We start from the raw sequence: 22,044 nt of genomic DNA, 5'->3' as shown, positions 1-22,044 counted from the left end.
ATCAGTCGCTGTACAGTCGTGTTAGCTTACAGATTATTATTTGATATCACTGCTTCAGTTGTCTCGTTAATTTGTGCCACTGTTCTCAATGAACGGAGTTCAACCGCATCGTGATATTTCACGTAATAAGTTATAATTTGAGTTTGTTGGCCCCATTGGCTACAAGGCAAATTCTCGTAATCTTATGTTCGTGGTATGATTTCATGATTGCTCTACTGCAAGAGATATAAAGTGTATTTTAGTAAAGTTTTAGTAAAACTTGTTGGATGACACTAAATAGACACTCTTGCAACACAATCGTGAATAATATATTCTGATTAGAAACTAGTTCCAAACGTATATCAAGTCAAACTTTCATAAGTGGCAATGCAAGTCTTTTTTTTGCATTTTGTGGTGCTTACTAGTAGTACAGTTAGTGACATTATTTTAAACTGAATGCTACGGGAGATAAATTTGCGGTGAACTGATTATGTTTTAGAAATCGTTCAGTATAGAGGTGTATGGTGGCCCATCGTTGTCACGTGTAAAATTTAAAAAAAAAATGAAAAAATAAAATGAAAAAGCGAAAATAAAAAAATAGTTGTGAAAAAACATGAAAATAATTGAAAAAAAAAAATAAAAAAAAATTTAAATTAAAAAAAAAAATTGAAAAATAAAACAAACAAAAAAATTAAAAAAAAAATTAAAATTAAAAAAAAAAATTAAAAAAAAAAAAAAAATTTGAAAAAAAAATTGGATAAAAAGAAAATAAAAAGGTTGACAACGATGGTCCGCCTCGTGGCCCATCGTTGTCACGCGTTTTTATTTTTAGAAAATTTGATGCTGCTTGGGACCAACGTTGTCAGACTTAATTAATCCTACACGCACAAATGTGTTTCCTGGGTTTCTAACTCACTACTGATTTTCATGACCAATATCCAATAAATTCAACATGAAAATGTTCTACAAATTCTCCATGCTACAAGTTCAACCACAAGCAATATATTTATAATAAGGATAAGAGAATATAGAATTGGATACAAAAATTTGTTTTTACGTGTAGAAGGTAATTTAATTGGAAAATGCTGCTTAACTGCTCAGACACTCGTGCGATGCCGGTACGGTATCGTCTGACCGTACCGGTACCCATGCAATCACTCGTGAAAGAATGGGAGATGATGAGTGATTGTGTGGCTACCGGTACGGTCAGACGCAAAGCGACTATAACCGACTACCGGTATTTGGTAAGACGGTACGGTACCGGCATCGCGAGTGTCCAGACAACTGAGTAGTTAAGCAGCATTCTCCAATTAAATTACCTTATACACGTAAAAACAAATTTTCCGAATTTTCGTATTCAATTCTATATTCTCTTATCATTATTATAAATATATTACTTCTTGTTGAACTTGTAGCATGGAGAATTTATAGAACATTTTCATATTGAATATTGCTCAAGAAAATCAGTAGTGAGTTTGAAACCCAGGGAACACATTTGTGCGCGTAGGATTATGCCTGACAACGTTGGTCCCAAGCAGAAGCAAATTTTCTAAAAATAAAAACGCGTGACAACGATGGGCCACGAGGCGGACCATCGTTGTCAACCTTTTTATTTTCTTTTTATTCAATTTTTTTTTTTAATTTTTTTTTTTTTAATTTTTTTTTTTTTTTTTTTTTTTTTTTCGTTTTTATTTATTTATTTTTGTTTAATTTTAATTTTTTATTTTCGGTTTTTATTTTATTTTTTATTTTTATTTTCAATTTTACGCGTGACAACGATGGGCCACCATAGAGGTGACGTGTAGGCTACCTGAGATATCAATTTAAGGTCTAAATAAATCTTGATCGTCAACCATCTAAAAATTGGTTGACCATTCTCAGCCCTAGTAAGCACCTGTTCCTACATTTCAGTAAGAGTATGCGAGGAATTGGTATTCGGATGGAGAACTGTCCGTGGACAACAAACGAGAATCCATATCGGCTGATTTGTTAGGTTTTTACCTACTTAACGGACCTGAGATACCTGGCCTGTACTTCTGATCCAAATACATCCGCATCATGGCGGACTAGAAATAATGACATCGATCGAATAATCTTCACGCATTGGTGTCCATTGTCTATCTTATCAAACGAGTACCGATAAACAAACCTCAAGGTGTTTCTCTTTGATAAAGGTTAATATAGTCGGAAGGGACAAAGTCCGGAGTCTCGACAAGATATGTTTTGCTGCTGTTTAAGTTTAACAATAAAAAATATCTAATAAAACAGAAATGAGAGCTGTAGTATATATCCTCTAATTTTATTATGAATGGTTACTGCAGATTTCAATATTTTGTACCACCGAATGCAACAGCATGAGCTGAATGTTTTGCGAAACAAGATCGATGTACAGTCCATTTCCTTACTTGTTTTAACAAAAGCACGTTCTCAAGCGTTTTGCCATATATGATACGAAATTTGAACGCGTGATTCCTGAGAGTATACACAAGAGTAGGTCTTTTGGTATACTGCTTTGATGTAGTTTTAGTTTGGTAATCAATTTGTAAACTCTCTCTACAACCATTTGCCTATTTATTGAAAGGTGGGACAGGGACATGTGCCAAATCATCTTGGTACATATAATATAAGTGTAAAAACGAACACGATAAGAAACACTTTTATCCGGAATTAAGATTGTGAGCATTGTGATAATACATTCCGATAACACGTTCGAAAATTTAAACAAAACTGCAGACATACATTGGCCTGGACAATCTATATTGTTTTCAGGACCAAACTAAAATATCGCGCAAATGGTGAAAATAAATATTATAAACTAAATCGAAACACGAAATAGACCAAACTGTGGACTTAGAATAAGCATTTTTCGTCACTATCAGTAGTGGGGTTTCAATATTAAGGTCGACGAGATAACAAACCCTTAGAAGACTGCGAGTGTTGCAAAGCGGCGCATCAGGTTGGATATTGTGCTGCATAAGTAAATAACTTACCTAGCAGTAATCACGGATAGAACCAATAAAGTAGAGCAACGAAAACGACTTTAGCGGCTGTCAGACAGAGAGAGGGTGACCCAGTAATTTAATTTAAAATTTTAAGAACGGTTCTCTTTTGAACACTCGCTGTCACAACAGGTTCCCTTATTTTGAGAATCATTATGAAGATATAGCGTAATACATACAGCTCGAACTCATTGGTTTCCAGGCAAATATGTATTTGAGTTACTGGTTCCTGAGAGATGGAGAATATATATATACAATATTCACCTTCTACCAAATGATAATGAATGTTGCGACGTCGATTCGCTATTTGATTAAGATCACGCAGGTTCTAGTCTAAAATAGCATAATTTTATACTCAAACTAAATATGAATCCACCAAGACCACCACCAAGAGAGAAAACGCCTTCCAAGACCAAAAAGGTGCATGCCAAAACTACAACAAAATGTGCCGATAAATAGAAGCAACTGCAATCTGGGAAAAACTGGAGGACCCCTAAACATGTCTACTACATCTGATCTATCTCAGCACAGCGAGATTGTGAGAGGGATTCTCCCCCTGATAACAAAAAATATAATAAATGGCATTACCCTACAACTTCCAGCTATGATAGGGCAGTGCCTTGACGATAACTACGACTTTTCAGATAACTCGGACATTATGACACCCTTAACACCAAATATCCAGGAAATACTCAATGACCTAAGCCAGTCAATGCGAGTAATAAGATCTGAATTGACTGAAATTAAAGTGAGTCAAACATTTCATACCAAAATGTATGACGACCTAGCAAAAAAGAACAAAATATTGGAACAACAAGCATCCGAGAACAAAAAGACCATTGTAAATCTCCTTGATCGCATATACGATCTTGAGGATGATTTGTATTTTGTTTCTGAAAAGTTAGAGGATCAAGAAAGAAGAGGCCGACTTGAAAATCTGTAGTTCCATGGAGTCCCTGTCACTGAAAACACAGATGGAATAGTCTGCAGCATAGCTAAGATGATCGGTGTTAACATCCAAGAAAGCGACATCTCTGTGTCGCATGGAATGCCAACAGGAGCTGGAGAAAATAGAACTCCTGCTATTATTGCCAAGTTCATCCACCGCAAAAACAAAATGAAGATATTTGAAAAAAGAAAATCCTTGCGTACTATAAAATCAAGTGATAACTTTAAAGAACCATCAAAAATATTTATAGCAGAAAACCTAACCGCTCTAAACAAAGACCTGTACTTCAGAGCTAGAGCTGCAAAAAACAATTGTGGATATAGATTTATCTAGACTTCAAATAGGAAAGTATTTGTCGAAAAGAACAGTGACGTAAGAAACTCTCTAAATATAAGATGCGAAGAAGATCTCACTAAAATCAAATAATCATTATGTGAGTGTAACTTATTATCTACTCCAGTATGACTAATATTGATTCAACGTGTTATTTATGTAGTAGATTAATAACATCAGATCAAATTATATCAAAATGTGAAATATGTGGCGAACGATTCCATTCTGAATGTACCCAGGTTTCTGTGTCGGCAACCCAAGCTCAGTCATATTTTTGCCAAAAGTGTTTAACACCGATTTTTCATGTCAAACTCTTCATAGTGCTTTTGCCCGTAATTTCAAAGTGCTAAATGAAATAAGTGGTTGTGAATGTGATTGTGAAAATCTAGAAGTTTTCAATCTGAATTTCATTAGTAGGTCCATGCCGAAGATAATTTAAGATACCGTAAGAAGATTTAAATTCCATTTAAATATCAGATACCTTCAAAAAAATCATGATGAGCTTGTTAACCTATTGGCTGAACTTATTACACCTCCGCAGCTCATTGCAATATCTGAAACGAAGCTTGGGCCAACTCCCACTTCAAACATATCATTAAGCAATTACGAATTCATCCATAAACCTTCCAAAACTTCTGCTGGGGGAGTAGGGCTATATGTTAGTCAAGACCTCAATTTCTCTGAGATTCATGAATATGACCTAGGGCATCCTGACTGTGAAGATCTGTGGATAAACTTAAAACTAAATTCGAACATTTCATTCATAATTGGAAAAATCTATAAACACCCAAGGAAAGATATTATCAAATTTTCTGCAACTATTTCTAACGTTTTAGAGAAGTTGAACAAAGACAAAAAATTGTTTATTTTATTAGGAGACTGGAATATTGACTTATTAAGTCAATCATCAGATTTGACCACTATGAAGTATATAAATATGCATCTTGCTAATTTATCGTTACCCCTAATTACAAAGCCAACAAGAGTAACTCGAACTTCAAGTACTCTGATCGATAATATTTTCACTAACGCTATAAATTATAATCTGTCTAGCTTTGTCATCTTAAGCGATATCAGTGATCACTATGCACAACTTTGCACAGTTTCTGCTCCTGTTGTTATAAAAAATCAAAAACAAGTATTTAGGCGTGATATGAGACACTTCTCCATTGATAAATATAGATTTGATCTAGAAACTTCTTTCCTCCCTATGTCGAGCTGCCAAATTACGCATGATAATTTGAACATTTTATTTGATTCATTTGTAGAAATAATTAAATCAACAATTGATGCCAATGCACCTATGAAACCACTGAGTCGGCGTGAGACTAGACTTCAAGCCAAACCTTAGTTAACCAAGGGAATTCGCACTTCAATTAAAAAAAACGTAAAATGCACAAAACTTCAAAAATGGTAACAATATGCAACATACATTGTATATAACTTATAACCACTTACTTTCGGTTTTGATAGCCGACTAGTCAACATAAAAATAAAAAATAAAACCAATAAATTCAATCAAAGCCCTAAGAACGGATAGTGGGTTCAAAGTTAGTGATCCAGGTGCAATTGCCAACTATTTTAATAATTATTTCATCTCTATAGGCCCTAAATTTTCTGAGAAAATCCCCCACATTGACTTGAGGGATCATTTCTGAGTAATCTTAGGAACCCTATCAAAGAATCTTTTTTTCTTAGGCCCACAACTTTCAACGAAACGTATAGTACTATAGCAAGTTTACCAGAAGGTAAAGCAGTCGGTTATGATAATATACCCACCACATTTTTAAAATATGCTGCTGACTTAGTTTCCCCAATTCTCTGTAAATTTTGTAATGCTCCTATGGAACATGGAATTTTCCCTAATAGTTTAAAAATCGCCAAAGTATCACCTGTTTATAAGAGTGGCGATAGGGAAAGTACATCTAATTATCGCCCAATATCAGTTCTTTCTACATTGACTATGGTCTTCGAAAGACTTTTACATGCTAGACTAACACAATTCATAGAGCGACATAGTATTATAAACAAATCTCAGTTTGGATTCCAGAAGAAGCACTCTACTAATCATGCAATTTTAGATATGATGACTTACTTTTATGACCGGTTAGAGAGAATGGAATACGTTAGTGCCATATTTCTCGACCTCAAAAAAGCGTTCGATACCGTTGATCATAGCATACTAATCAGAAAAATGAGTCACTATAGTTTTCGCGGTCATGCGTTAAAATTTCTCCAGAGCTACTTGAGTTCTCGCCAGCAGTGTGTAAAAATCGGATCAAGTTGCTCCGAACTTGCAACTGTACAATGTGGAATTCCGCAAGGCTCGATAATTGGCCCATTGATGTTCCTCCTCTTTGTCAATGATATTCCTGACGCGACTAAATTGCTTGTCAAACTCTTTGCTGATGATACCGGATTGTTCGCAAGTTCAGCTTCATTAGTTGATTTGGAATTGCATATGAACTGTGAAATGCAAAAAATTGCAACTTGGATGACCCGTAATAAGCTCACAATAAATATTGAAAAGTCAAAATGCTTATTGATTAGCCCCAAAAATAAAGAATAAAAAATAAAATTCTGTTTCATGTTAGCATTGATAAAGCTCAGCTTGAAAATGTCTCTTGAAATGAATGAACTCTTATAAATACCTTGGCATCTATATTGATGACCAATTAAAATGAGCCACGCATATTAACTACATCGCTGGAAAGCTGGCCCGTGCTTTCGGAATATTATTTACACTCGGAAAATTTCTTACCATGCCAGCTCTTTGAATGGTCTATTTTTCACTTTTCCAGTCATATCTACAGTATGGTATCATGTCATGGGGTAGCGCTCCGACAACTCTCCTTAGAAGATTGGAGGTGTTGCAAAATAAAGCAGTTGGAGCTGTATGTAATGCACCATTTCGGTCTAGACTTGACCCTTTATACCACAGATGCAGCATAGTTAAACTTTGTCATATTCATGAAATCGAGATATTGAAACTTATGCATCAATATTTTGATGGTAAACTTCCCATAGCATTCACTGAATTTTTTACGAAGCAGAGTACTATCCATTCTCATTCCACTAGATCAGGTTCATTCCACGTCCCAAGATACTCGTCAAGCAGAACACAAAAGTCAATCAAATATATGGGTGTAAAGCTCTGGAATGTTTTGCCTAATGCCATTAGATCGCTATCGTATGGTATATTTAAAAAAATATGAAAGATAAATACATTAGTAACTATCTCTCTTTTTATAACCACTGAAGTACCGTACGGGGGGCTGACGGACAACTCGACTACACGGACAACTCGACTACCTCGAGGCCTGGTGAGTTGTCCGTCTTTTGGCATTTTCTACGGTGGTGTTTTAGGTCTATAGAAATGCGTTTTTGATATTTTTAGTGCTCAAGTGTTGAGAAAAATACATAAATATGCTCTAGAAAGCATTTTTATTTGTATAAGTGAATTTTTTTGATCATGTTGTATGAATACAAATACAGTCTACAGACGAAATTAGAGTAACGTTACGGTAGCGAAGATAGACTGTTGACTTATATGACTGTGTTCGTTTAATTTTTTAAACTTTATTGGTATTAAATGTTTTGAATGAGCACCTTTAAATATATTAAAATCTTTATACTTCACATTAACACTTAAATATTTATGAATTTGAGCTCAGTAGTCTATGGTTGCAGTAGTTTAAACTCGCCTACGGCAGCCGCCCGACGGGCCGTCAACTCACCAGTCGAGCAAACGCTCTGCGACGTGACGTCATCGATGCTCGAGGTGAAGACAACTCGACTACCGAGCAACGAGAGGCAGACAACTCACCAGTCGAGCAATCGCTCTGCGATATCGATGCTCGAGGAGAAGACCTTGCTTTGTAAAACGCAGACTCAAGAATTGCATAGCATTTACTTAGTGCCGACTGATTTTAGTTGTAAGCCAACTCACCACCTGAGTAGTCTACCAGCCGACGGCTAGGTTCCATCTGCTGGTTCCATCAGTTCAAATTATCCAAAGTTATGCCATTGTTCAAGAAAGGAAATGCAAAAGATGTAAAAAACTACCGACCGATCAGCTTACTTCCCGCATTTTCAAAAATTCTAGAAAAAATTATGTACAAACGACTCACCCATTTCCTAGACCAAAAAAATTTCTTTTATTCACAACAATTTGGCTTTCGTCAAAATCATTCAACATCTCATGCAACATCCCTGCTTGTCAGTAAAATTCTAGAAGGATTTGATAAGAATGAGTATACTCTCGGTATGTTCTTGGACCTTTCCAAGGCATTTGATAGTATTGACCATGACATATTACTAGCCAAATTGCACCATATTGGCGTTAGAGGTCAGAGTTATGATTGGTTTAAAAGCTACTTATCAGGAAGGAAACAAGTAGTTATATACAATGATGTAGCATCTAGCACATACTGTAATTTGACTGTAGGTACTTTACAAGGTTCTATTTTGGCTCCATTATGTTTTTCAATCATTATTAACGACTTTCCGAATTCTCTTCTTCACTCTGATATCATACTTTTTGCTGATGACTCAACGCCATATCTTCGAGGCAAAAACTTGCCTGAACTTTTGACGAAAGCAAATACCGACTTAGAAAATATTCAAGCTTGGTTGTCTGCGAACAAACTCACTATTAATGTCGATAAAACTAAATATATGATATTTAGCACGCCGAAGCAAAAGTGTCCAACTCTGCAACAAAATTTGGAATTAAATGGAATAAATATAGAAAGAGTTAATCAGACTCGCTTTCTGGGTGAAATGATCGATGATAAATTGTCTTGGAAACAACACACCAATATGGTTCTATCGAAAACAAGGTCGTCTCTTAGTGCCATTACGAAAATAGCCAACAACTTAAATACATCTTGTTTAATACCTCTATACCACTCTCTGATAGAAAGCTATATTCGTTATTGTGCCTCAGCTTATGTTCATCGCCAATCGTCCATTCTCAAAAAAATTCAAAGTGTTTGCAATCGCTTTAGTAGAAGAGTTTTTCATAGAGGTAATCGCGAAAAAATTGATGACTTATTTAAAGAGCATAGGCTACTACGAGTTGTGGATTTAGCTAAATTTGAACTATGTACTATGATGTTCTCTTGTCACATTGGAGAGCTTCCGTCCAGCCTGTTCCAAGCAAACCCAAATTCAAACAGCAGAAATAAAGATAATTTTTTTATTCCATTTGTCAGTAAAAGTATTTCACAAGAATCAATCGCAGTATGTGGACCAAAAGCTTGGAATTCCCTACCCGATGACATCAAAAATTCAAAATCGAACTCGGAATTTTGTTCCAAACTTAAACAATATATATTATCATCATATTAGCAATTTTCTCTGCTTTGAACATGTTCCTGTTTGGAGATTATTTTTTTAAGGTCAATTCAACACTGAAAGGGAGAGCTGTTGATTATTTGGATTGAATGAACTATCAGGAAACTGTCCTCCTCTTCAGTCACCATAGACCAGCTGACACAGGATACTTCACCCGGATTCAATATAGAACAATGGACTGAACTAGCACACCATTCTAATTTCATTATCATGCGTAATTAGACAACAACAAAAGCACAGCAATTTAGGTTATAGATAGTACAATACAATAGAACTTCAATGATCAAATAGTAGGGAGTAGGGACAATGGTTTTTGTTTGAGTAGCATGCTGTTCAATTTATTTCCATTGTTGCTACCTATCACCGAATCACACTTTTTCTTCTGCTCATCCCAGGATACCATATAATTTTATTATTTTAATTTACATTGGAAAATCCATGACATGGTAAAATGGCTTCTCTTTATACCTTATCATTCCCTATCCCACTGTATCTTTATACCTTTCTAATCTTCTGGCTGAAATGCAACCATAATAGGTTTTGTGGAAATGCTTTTTATTAATTTTTTTTATTTTTTTTTTGAAACTTCATCGTTTTTGGCTGAATCCAGAATTCCAAAAAAAAAACCTTACAATAGTGAGTCATTTGATACATACCTTTATCATATTTCACCAAAACCTGTAGGGTCACATTTTGGCCAGAACAGCCATAGACGACTTATAACACTGTCGCCCTTGAGTGGTGCATACCATATATGTACACACCCTTTAAACTTGACCATTCCCGCGTTTTATAGTAGGCTATGTGATATCATCACTCAATGGTGTTGTACATTCATCCAAATTCTTAATTTTTTTTTATCACTATATTCATATGCAGTGTGTTTCATGTTGTGTAGTGTCTCTATTTATAGATGTTGTTTTGTCTAACAAACTCCTTTGTACAAACAGTTTTGTACACTCCACCCTTATCCCTGTTACCGCATCCACCCACCCTCCTTGCACAACTGCCTGTATAAAGGACCATCTTGTACATATTTGATTTACCCTGTTATAATTTATATATATCAAAAGGGGTGTATGCCGTACATTTGTGTTTTAGGCCAATATGGTCTTGTGCATACATCCCGTCTTCAGTATTTATAATTACTTACTCTTTTATATTGCTTTTACGAGACGAATAAACATACATACATACACAACAATCGGATTGGAGTCATGATGGGTGTCATGGGCCTGGTAGCAGTCCAGGCACTTCCACTCAAACGTTACGTCCTGTTTTTTTTAATAGGCTGTACTGTTCCCGTGTCATTGCCACATCTGAATTATTAAAACACTTGCGATGAAACCAATTTCAACAGACGTCACAGATGAGTCCCTCCTGCTTCATGGAAACGTTGTCGTCACATATTTGGAGTAGTCATCTTGAATTCTTGCGTAGTTTTTGTGGAGTTAATATACCGTTAGTCGTCCTCGTTTCAGTATAAAACCGTGATGAAAACGACCTCGGCTAATGAGTATTTACGTTTGTAAGATATCAGGTCGGCGATAATGAGGCTTTAAACTCGGTGATAACCGAGCAGTAATCTCGGCGCGCGGCTTCATTATCACCGATGGATATCACTTCGCTCAGGCCATCATGAAGAATGTGTGTCACAATAATTTGGCTCGCCTATACAACAAGTGAGTGGTTAACCATATTTATATATGTCTTTGTACATCTTTCACTTCTTTTGTATTAACATGTTTTTATTTTGTTTTAGGGACGCTGGAACAAGAGACCTGATCAAGCATGCCATGGCGCTGTGCTATATACCAGCCATGTTTATTACGTCCAGATTCAAATCACTGAAAGAAAAGATGCAAACTCAAGATCTTCGCCGAATATTTTCAAAACACATGGCTATAGCTATACAACAGTATCTGGACTCCCAATGATTGGTCAGTATTCGACGTAGAAATAAGAACCAACAATGATCTGGAATGGTTGGCACCGCCATTTTAACAGTATAATTCGGAAAAATATGCCTTTTTAAAGTTTAATCTTAACAATGTACGAGGTAAGTATAGGGATAGAGACGGACGTTGTGGAGCGTGTCAACGGCAGGTATGCGGAAGCCAACGAGAGGGCGCAACGTGTCTGGGAACAGAACAAGGAAGGAGAGTTATCTGTGGACTCTCTTCTTCGAAGGTGTTCAAGGATCTACGGGCCGCAGTATTGCAAAGAGTAAGTATGTAACGCAGCAAATTTCCCATAACGTTTAGTATTCAAATAAAATTCATTATTCGTAATGAAAAAGAAAACAAAACCTTCCATCCATTAAATTCCCCCATAACGTTTAGTATTCAAATATCATATTAAATTCATTAATCGTAACAAAAAGTAAACATCTTCTATCCATTCTTCGGCCCAGTTTCTTTGCCAGGCGCAGCGACAGTGCCTATCTGTTCCTGGTTTTCTTCTGCAAAAAGAAATTCCAACTCTATGACTGAAACCTTGCCGTGGTGAGTTGGCTTACAACTAATATCAGTCGGCACTAAGTAAATGCTATGCAACCTTTGAGTCTGCGTTTTGCAAAGCAAGGTCTTCTCTTCGAGCATCGATATCGCAGAGCGATTGCTCGACTGGTGAGTTGTCTGCCTCTCGTTGCTCGGTAGTCGAGTTGTCTTCACCTCGAGCATCGATGACTTCACGTCGCAGAGCGTTTGCTCGACTGGTGAGTTGACGGCATGTCGGGCGACTGCCGTAGGCGAGTTTAGACTACTGCAACCATAGACTACTGAGCTCACATTCATCAATATTTAAGTGTTACTGTGAAGTATAAAGGTTTTAATATATTTAAACGTGCTCATTCAAAACATTTAATACCAATAAAGTTCAAAAAATTAAACGAACACAGTTTTATAAGTCAACAGTCAAACTTCGCTAACGTTACTCCAATTTCGTCTGTAGACTGTATTTTTATTAATACAACATGATCAAAATAAGCCACTTATACAAATAAAAATGCTTTCTAGAGCATATTATGTGTTTTTCTCAACACTTGAGCACTAAAAATATCAAAAACGCATTTCTATAGACCTAAAACACCACCGCAGAAAATGCCAAAAGACAGACAACTCACCAGGCCTCTAGGTAGTCGAGTTGTCTCTGATGAGTTGTCCGTGTAGTCGAGTTGTCCGCCTCCCCCGTACGGGTACTCGACAGTGTCGCCTATCAAATTGCTCGCTGTTAAGTAAGTCGGGCAAACAATAATAAGTGCAAGGAGTCTAATTCTAGAATAACCGGCCGCATTGAATCTGGTAACTCTGAATGACTCAGTGAATTAATCTATGTTTACTGTTATTTACAAATTTTTCAAATTATTTGCTGCAAATTTTATGACCATTTTTTTTTCTCGTCATATTTTATCCCCCTTACTGCAAGTTTTATAAAACTGAAACAACATAATACGCGGCCATAGAAGCATTTGGGTCGGACGTGGCTCGCAGGTACTATTTGGTAACCTATCTTGAGCTTCGATGTAAGAGTTGTTACCGTTAAAGGGCTGTGAGATGTTTAACAAGTAGCTGGAACGCGGCTGCTGTAAGTTTCTGTAAAGGCGCAAAATGAAATGTAGCAATATATGGATCCGCGCTTTCTATTTTACATTCACCGGTTATTACAAATTTTGCTTTCAAATCTACGATCTGTATTGCAGAAATTATGGCCGATGAAATAGCAAACAATAAATATTCGGATGATATATGCATTTCATATACGGTCATAATGCAAGCTGTCCGAGTGGGGTTGGTAACGTGATATACATATACAGTCAGAAATATGCATATTCTTGGCAGAATACGTATGGCACGTTACCAACCCCATCGAGCTGTCCTACCGATCGATAGCAAAACAAAATAGGAGCACGTATGCCAAAAGTGTCAAGCATGTCAAAACAAAGTTGTTTTTAATTCACTCGGAATGTATGGTAAGATGTGACGAATTTGGTGACGTATTCTTTTGGGCATTGCAGCAGATATGCAGTGAGTGCACATAAAAACTCCCGGAATTTTATAATTGTTATAAGCAAAAAAAACGGTGAATACCTTAGCAATAATTTTAGCTCCAATTTTACCAACATTATCGGGTGTTACGTTATATGTTTCAATTACAAAGTGGTCCAAATTTTCTCAATAACACCAAAGATTCTAGAGTGCAGACGCTCGATAGAATAACGATCAATAGAAAAACGCAAGATGAGCGCGTATGATGTTATTGCATGCAAGTTGTTTTTATTTATTTAGGCTTCGTCGGGTTCTACCTTGAAGTTAACTTTGAAGCTCTATACAGTAGCAGGACATAATCGCAAGTCGAATTTATTTTTTAAGCATAGAAAGTTTTAACGTTGTCCGCTTGTAAAAAGGTTTACCCCGAGGTTGATGGACCGCGCAAAAAAAAACATTTATTTAATGCAGTTTGGTACTAAATTCGCTATTTCAGATTTAGCAATTCTTGTACTATGTGTACAAACACATTAGTGGATGAATTTAAAAAATCTGCGTTATATGGTTTCAAAACAATGGCTTAAAAGTAATTTTCCTCAGTTTGTTCATTGCCGAATAGAATTATCAATTTGATCTCCAATGCAATTGGTATATGCAGTGGTTGTGTATTTTACTCCTTGGATCTTCCATCAAATATTCTAGCTATTTTTAAAAATGCATAATATGGTGGCTCGGGCGAATATTTCAGTCAAGACATTGCGGACCATGCATTTAACATCTGGGCCAGTTAACATTAGGAAGTCGATTTTAGGGCAAGAGCTATATGTGATGTTTATTTGCATAAAACCGCCACGTGATATATTATTTTAACAGCGCAAGCTATGTGCGTGCACCCATTCGTATACTATTATACTAAATCAGACATTCCCAACGATAATCCGCAACATGTGTCATACTTGGCCATTAGACAATTATGTCGCTTTCTGTTTCCTTTACTGTCCAGTTGTTCCAAAACGAAATTATACCGTATAAAAATCACCCTCGCGCGAATAATGCTTTCAAATTTTACGCAAAAATAAATTATTACGAACATCAAATTATTAGAGCATAATTGACAAATGATTACTTCAAAATGATTTGTGTTGCGTGATGTTTATTCGAGCTCTATAGTCATTGCCAAAATGTTACACTATGCTGCACGAATAAACGTTATTATTACTTATCGATTCGAGCTCTATAGTCATTGCCAAAATGTTACACTATGCTGCACGAATAAACGTTCTTATTACTTATCGATCTTAAGATCGGTAAGTATGTTGATAGGTATTTGTTTGTCTGTCTGTATTATTGTCTGTCTGTCTGTCTGTCTGTCTGTCTGTTTGTCTGTCTGTCTGTTAGATGCACGCAATATCTCACGAAAGCGAGATTGAATCTGCTCCAGATTTTGCATGTGCATTCATCATATCTTGGACCAGAAGTCTATTGATTTTGGGCGAATTATGTCGTATAATTAGCGAGTTACTAATTAATTAGTGATTGGACACAAGGTGTCACTATGGAGTAAGAGCGCTGTTTTGGGGGATTCCCTAACTTTCGATCGATAAGTCTTCGGTCTCTGACCGATATTCTGCTGCTTGTATGATATACACAAAATTCAAAGTTTAAAACTTCGATCTCTTTTTAGTTTGTGGGTGTAATCACAACTCATAATAAACAGTGGATTTCGAAAAACACGATATAAAGGTTACTCGCTAGTAATGATATCTCTGTGGAATAGACTAAAGGGTATTGGCGACGCAAGTGTGATGAATATCACCTACGGACAGACATTGTCAAAAGCTTATGGATCCATAGATAGAGAATTTCCGCAAAAAGATCCCTTCATCCGCATGGATCACTTTGTGTTCGTCTCTCCCTCTGGCTTGGATTTTCATCCCCATTACGGATTTGAGAGTATTAATTATAACTATCAAGGCGCCACTCAACATTCTGACAACATCGGAAACGACGAGTACTTGGGGCCTGGTTTCGTTCAGAATATGAAATGCGGGAATGGTATTCTTCATGCAGAGTTTCCCGTGGGTGTAGCAAATGGCATTACGTTATGGCTCAATTTATCGAAGAAAAATAAGGCAGAAAAAGCTAAATTTCAATTTTCTAGAGCGAAGGATGTTCCTAAAATAAAGAAGAATGGTGTCACCATTAAACTTTTAGTCGGAAAAGCCTTCGATCTACAGTCAAAAGTGACAACAGAAACGCCAAGCGTTATTCTTAACATCGAATTAAACCCGGGAGCCTCTCATATCCAGCCAGTACAAAGAACGTGGACGTCTTTTATGTACGTTATGATAGGAGAAGTCGACGCATCCGGCGTCACAGTACAAGAATACCATACTGCTGATATCGTGAACGGAGACCAAATACGATTTGAAAATAGATCAAGAAACAGAAATGCAGTGATTTTCTTCTTCTCCGCTGTTGCTATTGGAGATCCGATATACGTTGATCGCAATGGAAGTCACGGGTATGTTGCAAGGACACAGAGAGAAGCAGAAAATGTAAAGAAAGAATATGAAAATGGACTAAACGGTTTTCAAACTCGTCGATGGATAAAAATTTGAGTAACTTAATTTTTAGCGATAAAAGACATTCTTTCCAAGTGCTTGACACGCAAACGAACTTGTAAAAATATAAGTATATACGGAAAAAAGTCACAACTTATTTAAAATTCTTCCACATGGTTATTCAGGCTTAAATATTTTCATCTTATACTGGACATAAGAAGTGAATACCTGCAACAGCATTGTCATAGTAAAAATTTAAAAAGAGGGAGGTTTTTCTGTTTCACTCTGTGCACCACTTTTCGAGCACGTGACTTTATCAGCTTCTTCTCTTCATTTTTAAATCGTTTTTACATTTTAACGGCTTGTTCCAGATTAAAAACGGAAATTTGTTTAATATTTTTATTAGTTTCATAATTTTTTTCCAAAATATGTATTTACCGTTAAAAAGGTTTAAAAATTAAATACGGTCTAATAAATAAATTACTTTAAATTGGAAAAATGTTACCGCTTTAACCTAAGCAAAACACGATAAATATTAATTGATCAGTTTTTACCGGAATAATGCCTCTAATGTCATTGTATAAGAAGGTCTCAACCAACAGCATAGCCCATGGCCAGGTCCTAGGGCAGAGGTCTCTAAGACGCGGCCCACGGGCCGCATGCGCCCCGAAGAGCATTTTTTACGGCCCTCGTGGTTGAGATTTTTCCAGAAAACATTAAAATAGTATAATGTTAACTATAAGATTTATCGTGTTATTTGACCTCAAGAGCAAAATATTACACAATGCTGCACGAATAAACGTTATTATTACTTATCGATCTTAAGATCGGTAAGTATGTTGATAGGTATTTGTCTGTCTGTGTGTTAGATGTACGCGATATCTCACGAAAGCGAGGTTAGATCTGCTGCAGATTTTGCATGTGCATTCATCATAGCTCGAATCAGAAGCCTATTGATACTGGATGAATTATGTCGTATAATTAGCGAGGTATTAATTAATTAGTGATGGGACACACGGTGTCACTATGGAGTAAGACCACTGTTTTGGGGGGATCCCTAACCTTCGATCGATAAGTCTTCGGTTTCCAACCGAATTCTAGTTTATCTCTTGTTCCATTTATTTTAATTTTCGCTGCCGGGTCGCGAAGAAAACTTCCTATGTTGCTGGACTGTGTAGAGAAGGTTAGGAATACACTATACTGATATTGTATATATTACATCATACGCAACATTGATTGGCGTTTGTGCAAGTTTTATGTTATGTCTGCAATGCAAAACATCCGTTACCGGTATATATATGTCAGCCACGATGAAATCTAGCGTTTTATTGTCTGCCTGTTTGTATGAAATACACAAAATACAAAATTCAAAGTTTAAAACTTCGATCTCTTTTTAGTTTGTGGAGTGTATCACAACTCATAATAAAGAGTGAATTTCGAAAAATACGATATAAAGGTTACTCGCTAGTAATGATATCTCTGTGGAATAGACTAAAGGGTATTGGCAACGCAAGTGTGACGAATATTACCTACGGACAGACATTGTCAAAAGCTTATGGATCCATAGATAGAGAATTTCCGCAAAAAGATCCCTTCATCCGCATGGATCACTTTGTGTTCGTCTCTCCCTCTGGCTTGGATTTTCATCCCCATTACGGATTTGAGGTTATTAATTATAACTATCAAGGCGCCACTCATCATTCTGACAACATCGGAAACGACGAGTACTTGGGGCCTGGTGTCGTTCAGAATATGAAATGCGGGAATGGTATTCTTCATGCGGAGTTTCCCGTTGGTGTAGCAAATGGTATTACGTTATGGCTTAATTTATCGAAGAAAAATAAGGCAGAAAAAGCTAAATTTCAATTTTCTAGAGCGAAGGATGTTCCTATAATAAAGAAGAATGGTGTCACTATTAAACTTTTAGTCGGAAAAGCCTTCGATCTACAGTCAAAAGTGACAACAGAAACGCCAAGCGTTATTCTTAACATCGAATTAAACCCGGGAGCCTCTCATATCCAGCCTGTACAAAGAACGTGGACGTCTTTTATGTACGTTATGATAGGAGAAGTCGACGCATCCGGCGTCACAGTACAAGAATACCATACTGCTGATATCGTGAACGGAGACCAAATACGATTTGAAAATAGATCAAGAAACAGAAATGCAGTGATTTTCTTCTTCTCCGCTGTTGCTATTGGAGATCCGATATACGTTGATCGCAATGGAAGTCACGGGTATGTTGCAAGGACACAGAGAGAAGCAGAAAATGTAAAGAAAGAATATGAAAATGGACTAAACGGTTTTCAAACTCGTCGATGGATAAAAATTTGAGTAACTAAATTTTTACCGATAAAAGACTTTTTTCCAAGTGCTTGACACGCAAACGAACTTGTAAAAATATAAGTATATACGGAAAAAAAATTACAACTCATTTAAAATTCTTCCACGTGGTTATTTAGGCTTAAATATTTTCATCTTATATTGGACATGAAAAATGAATACCTGTAACAGCATTGTCATAGTAAAAATTTGAAATGAGGGAGGTTTTTCTGTTTCACTCTGTGCACCACTTTTCGTGCACGTGGCTTTATCAGCTTCTTCTCTTTTGCTATAGATCGAGATATACTTCATAAGATGCTCGGGGAATCTTTGCAATAATTCCATATGAACTTGAACACGTTTCATACTCCCGTGGGAGGTTTGTTGTATTTTTAAAAAGAAGTTTGGTTTTTCACCGTAGCGGGTATTTGCGATATAGAGTTGGTAACGTGCCGAACAACAGATCCGGTTTTACCATTAGGCAAAAGATTGAAACCGAGGAACCTCAAACCTAGGGGCCTCGACATTCAGTTTTGAACTATTATTCATTTTTAAGTCGTTTTTACATTTCAACGGCTTGTTCCAGAATAAAACCGGTTTAAAAACGTATATTTGTTTAATATTTCCATTAGTTTCATAATTTTTTTCCAAAATATATATTTACCGTTAAGAAGGTTCAAAAATTAAATATATATATAGTCGAATAAATAAATTAGTTTAAATTTGAAAAATTTTACCGCTTTACCCAAAGCAAAACACCATAATATAATTTAATTGATCAGTTTTTACCGGAATAATGCCATTAATGTCATTGTATAAGAAGGTCTCAACCAACAGCATAGCCTATGGCCAGGCCCTAGGGCAGGGGTCTTCAAGACGCGGCCCACGTGCCGCATGCGGCCCGAAAAGCATTTTTTGCGTCTCGCGTCGTGGTTGAGATTTTTCCAGAAAACATTAAAATAGTATGATGTTAAATATGAGATTTATCGTGTTATTTGACATCTAGAGCCCGGTACAACAAACTGTTGAAGTAAAACAAAAATTCCCCCGTGCGAGTGCAAAACTCCATGGGTTCAAATGTAAGTAGGTGCAAATGTCCGAGGGTGCAGATTCACATAGCCCCAAATGTCCGTGGGTACAAATTTACGTGGGTGAAATATGTATATGAGTACCAATGTATGGGTGCAATTTTCCTTGGTGCAGTTTGCGGTTGCGAATGTATGCGGATGTAAAGATAATGTGTGTCGCAAATTGGCGTAAAATTATAGTTGTAAGCTGAAATTGGTTGAATCTTGATTGATAATAGGGTGGTGTTATGGCAAAACTAAAGATAGATTTCTCGACAAAAGACGCAACCTCAATTTTCTTCTGTTCCAGCATGATTTTGAAAGGGGTATACTGATTCACAATGTAGCAAAAGTCGGTGTTCACACTGGTGGATTGATGAATTTGATTGGTAATGCATAAAATAAAACAGTGATAATGCATTCAAAATTAAAACAATGAATGATATCTCGGAATGCTAATCTATTTACATGGTCGATTTTTTTTGTTGCCGTTTTCTGGGTCTTCTTTGAAGTTTTCACTTTTTGCTTAGTTATTGTTTTCTTTGTCGTTTTCTTGGAGTTGTTGTCAGACTTTTTTGATTTGCTTGTCACTTTCGATTTTATTGCTCTTGTTGTCTTTTTTGCACTTTGAAACCGAAGTCGATTTCAATATGTCGACTCTACCGGTATAGGGCATAAGCTTTCTACTGTGAGAACTTCTTGTTCGACGCAAGCCATCATTAAACGAAAATAGCGTAAAGTCAGGGTTTTGCAAAGCGTTACCTCTTACAGCCTAAAATAATCAATTCATTATTGCCACTGTATGCTTGTCGGGCTCCATTTTGATGTAATATAATCATATGTAAATTTTATGCTTTCACGATATCGGTATTTTTCGGAATTATACATGGCTGAGGAAAGTTCACAGATTTTTCCTTTTTAATTTCGGCAGTCAATGCATAAAGGAAACGTATCGAAGTTGATTCAATTATTATTCACATACATGGAAAACTCAATGAATATGACGCTGGTACACCTTCATGGGCCAAGCTGGCATCGTGTATTGTAAAAATAATCAAAAATAAAATGGACGAAATGATATCGCTTAAATATTGGATTGTTTCTCGTAATCTCGGAATTTTAATAACAATATTCCCGGGCCCGGATGATAAAAATGAGTCGAAATCTTGCGATGGGTTTTCATAACCATGCATCTCGATGATCATACTCATAACAATACATTTTGGTTTCTTCCCTTCAACAAAAAATAAATGTTCTTTCATCAAAAGCTAGTCGTAGTTATATTTTACATGCCATCTTATTTTGCTCATTTTTATTTTCCGATTCCGTGAGGATGATTCATCACTACGTACAAGATATCATCGCATTATAATTAATAGTGTAATTCTACGTAGTTTGATAATACAATTAATAACAATACAAACATTCCAGTCTTACTTGACATTTTATTTATTCATTCTCATGTATAACAACATCTAGAATTTGTTTATCCCCTGAATTATTTTTGAAATTGGGTATGATGGCCATCATTATTAGAAACTCGCCCTTGGCAGCTGAAAATTTGGCACGCCCTTGCACCCAAGGCTCTAATCTAATTAAAATGATCAGAATTTTATTGTCGGTGAGTACCGTGAGGTTCTGCCGAAATTTCAAACTAACAACTGTTACCGTAGATAGATAATTTTTTTGGGATTGCTTTAAAAGGCCATAAGCATCAAGTGAATGGAAACACGTTTTATAATGCTGCACCTTCGCCCGCAATCGAGCCTCAGATCGTGGGATTACGGAACTTGTTTCAAAAAATTATTTGTGTGCGCTTATACGAAACGCGTTACGACTACTTTATTGTGCAAATGGGAGTGCTACTTACACATAACATTAACAACGGATCCATTGCAAATTTAATAAACAAAATAGTTTATGCACATGGAGGGGAGCAATAAAGAGATCAACAATCAGAAAAGGAAGGAAATATAACAGAAAGGTAAGAAACCAATTAAGCGGTGATTTCTGATACAAAATAGAAAAATTGAGCACCGTCTAAAAGCATTATGATTTTTATGTATTGCAGCAGTTAGAATCCGAGTACGAGTCAGAAGTTCGAAATCGTTTCAGGTGTAAACATCGTTTTGCTCTCACTCTTCTCCGCAAGGTCTCCCAGATAGACGACCGGATACAAACAATGTTTATGAAACAAGTGCTGTCATATCACGATCTAACGTTCGATTGCAGGCCAGTTGCAGCATTGTGGAACGTATTCTACACGGACTGCGAGGTGATTTTAAAAAATGTACATAAGCGTACAAAACTGCGACACTGGCGTTTCGAAATTTATACAATGCAGTCGTCGCAAATCGCTTTTCTCATGAACTACTGGGTTAACTGCTTTGAAATTATTTGCAGAAGTTAAAGAATGTTGTTGTCGCTAGAAGGCTTTTACTTTTATATAATTCAAAACTTCCCGTGGGCTCTAAAGGGTTCGTTTTT

At 36.3% G+C, this 22,044-nt stretch overlaps 2 protein-coding genes across 2 annotated transcripts; both read left to right on the top strand.

Moving 5' to 3' along the window:
• Nucleotides 1-15,361: 15,361 nt before the first annotated feature.
• On the top strand, nucleotides 15,362-16,225 carry LOC144431217 (pirin-like). The gene has a single exon (XM_078119052.1). The coding sequence runs from the start codon at nucleotides 15,362-15,364 to the stop codon at nucleotides 16,223-16,225; it is 864 nt and encodes a 287-aa protein (XP_077975178.1).
• Nucleotides 16,226-17,638: 1,413 nt separating this feature from the next.
• On the top strand, nucleotides 17,639-18,502 carry LOC120332822 (pirin-like). The gene has a single exon (XM_078119051.1). It carries the CDS (start codon nucleotides 17,639-17,641, stop codon nucleotides 18,500-18,502), a length of 864 nt encoding a protein of 287 aa, XP_077975177.1.
• The last annotated feature ends 3,542 nt before the right edge of the window (nucleotides 18,503-22,044 follow it).

Source organism: Styela clava, chromosome 13, assembly GCF_964204865.1.
Source record: "Styela clava chromosome 13, kaStyClav1.hap1.2, whole genome shotgun sequence".
NCBI lineage: Eukaryota > Metazoa > Chordata > Ascidiacea > Stolidobranchia > Styelidae > Styela > Styela clava.
Note: the sequence above shows the minus strand (reverse complement) of the source record. Positions and strands in the feature narration are given on the sequence as shown.

What these genes read in the sequence shown, in the direction of transcription:
- LOC144431217 (XM_078119052.1), top strand. Translation starts at nt 15,362, where the DNA reads ATGATATCTCTGTGGAATAGACTAAAGGGTATTGGCGACGCAAGTGTG.
- LOC120332822 (XM_078119051.1), top strand. Translation starts at nt 17,639, where the DNA reads ATGATATCTCTGTGGAATAGACTAAAGGGTATTGGCAACGCAAGTGTG.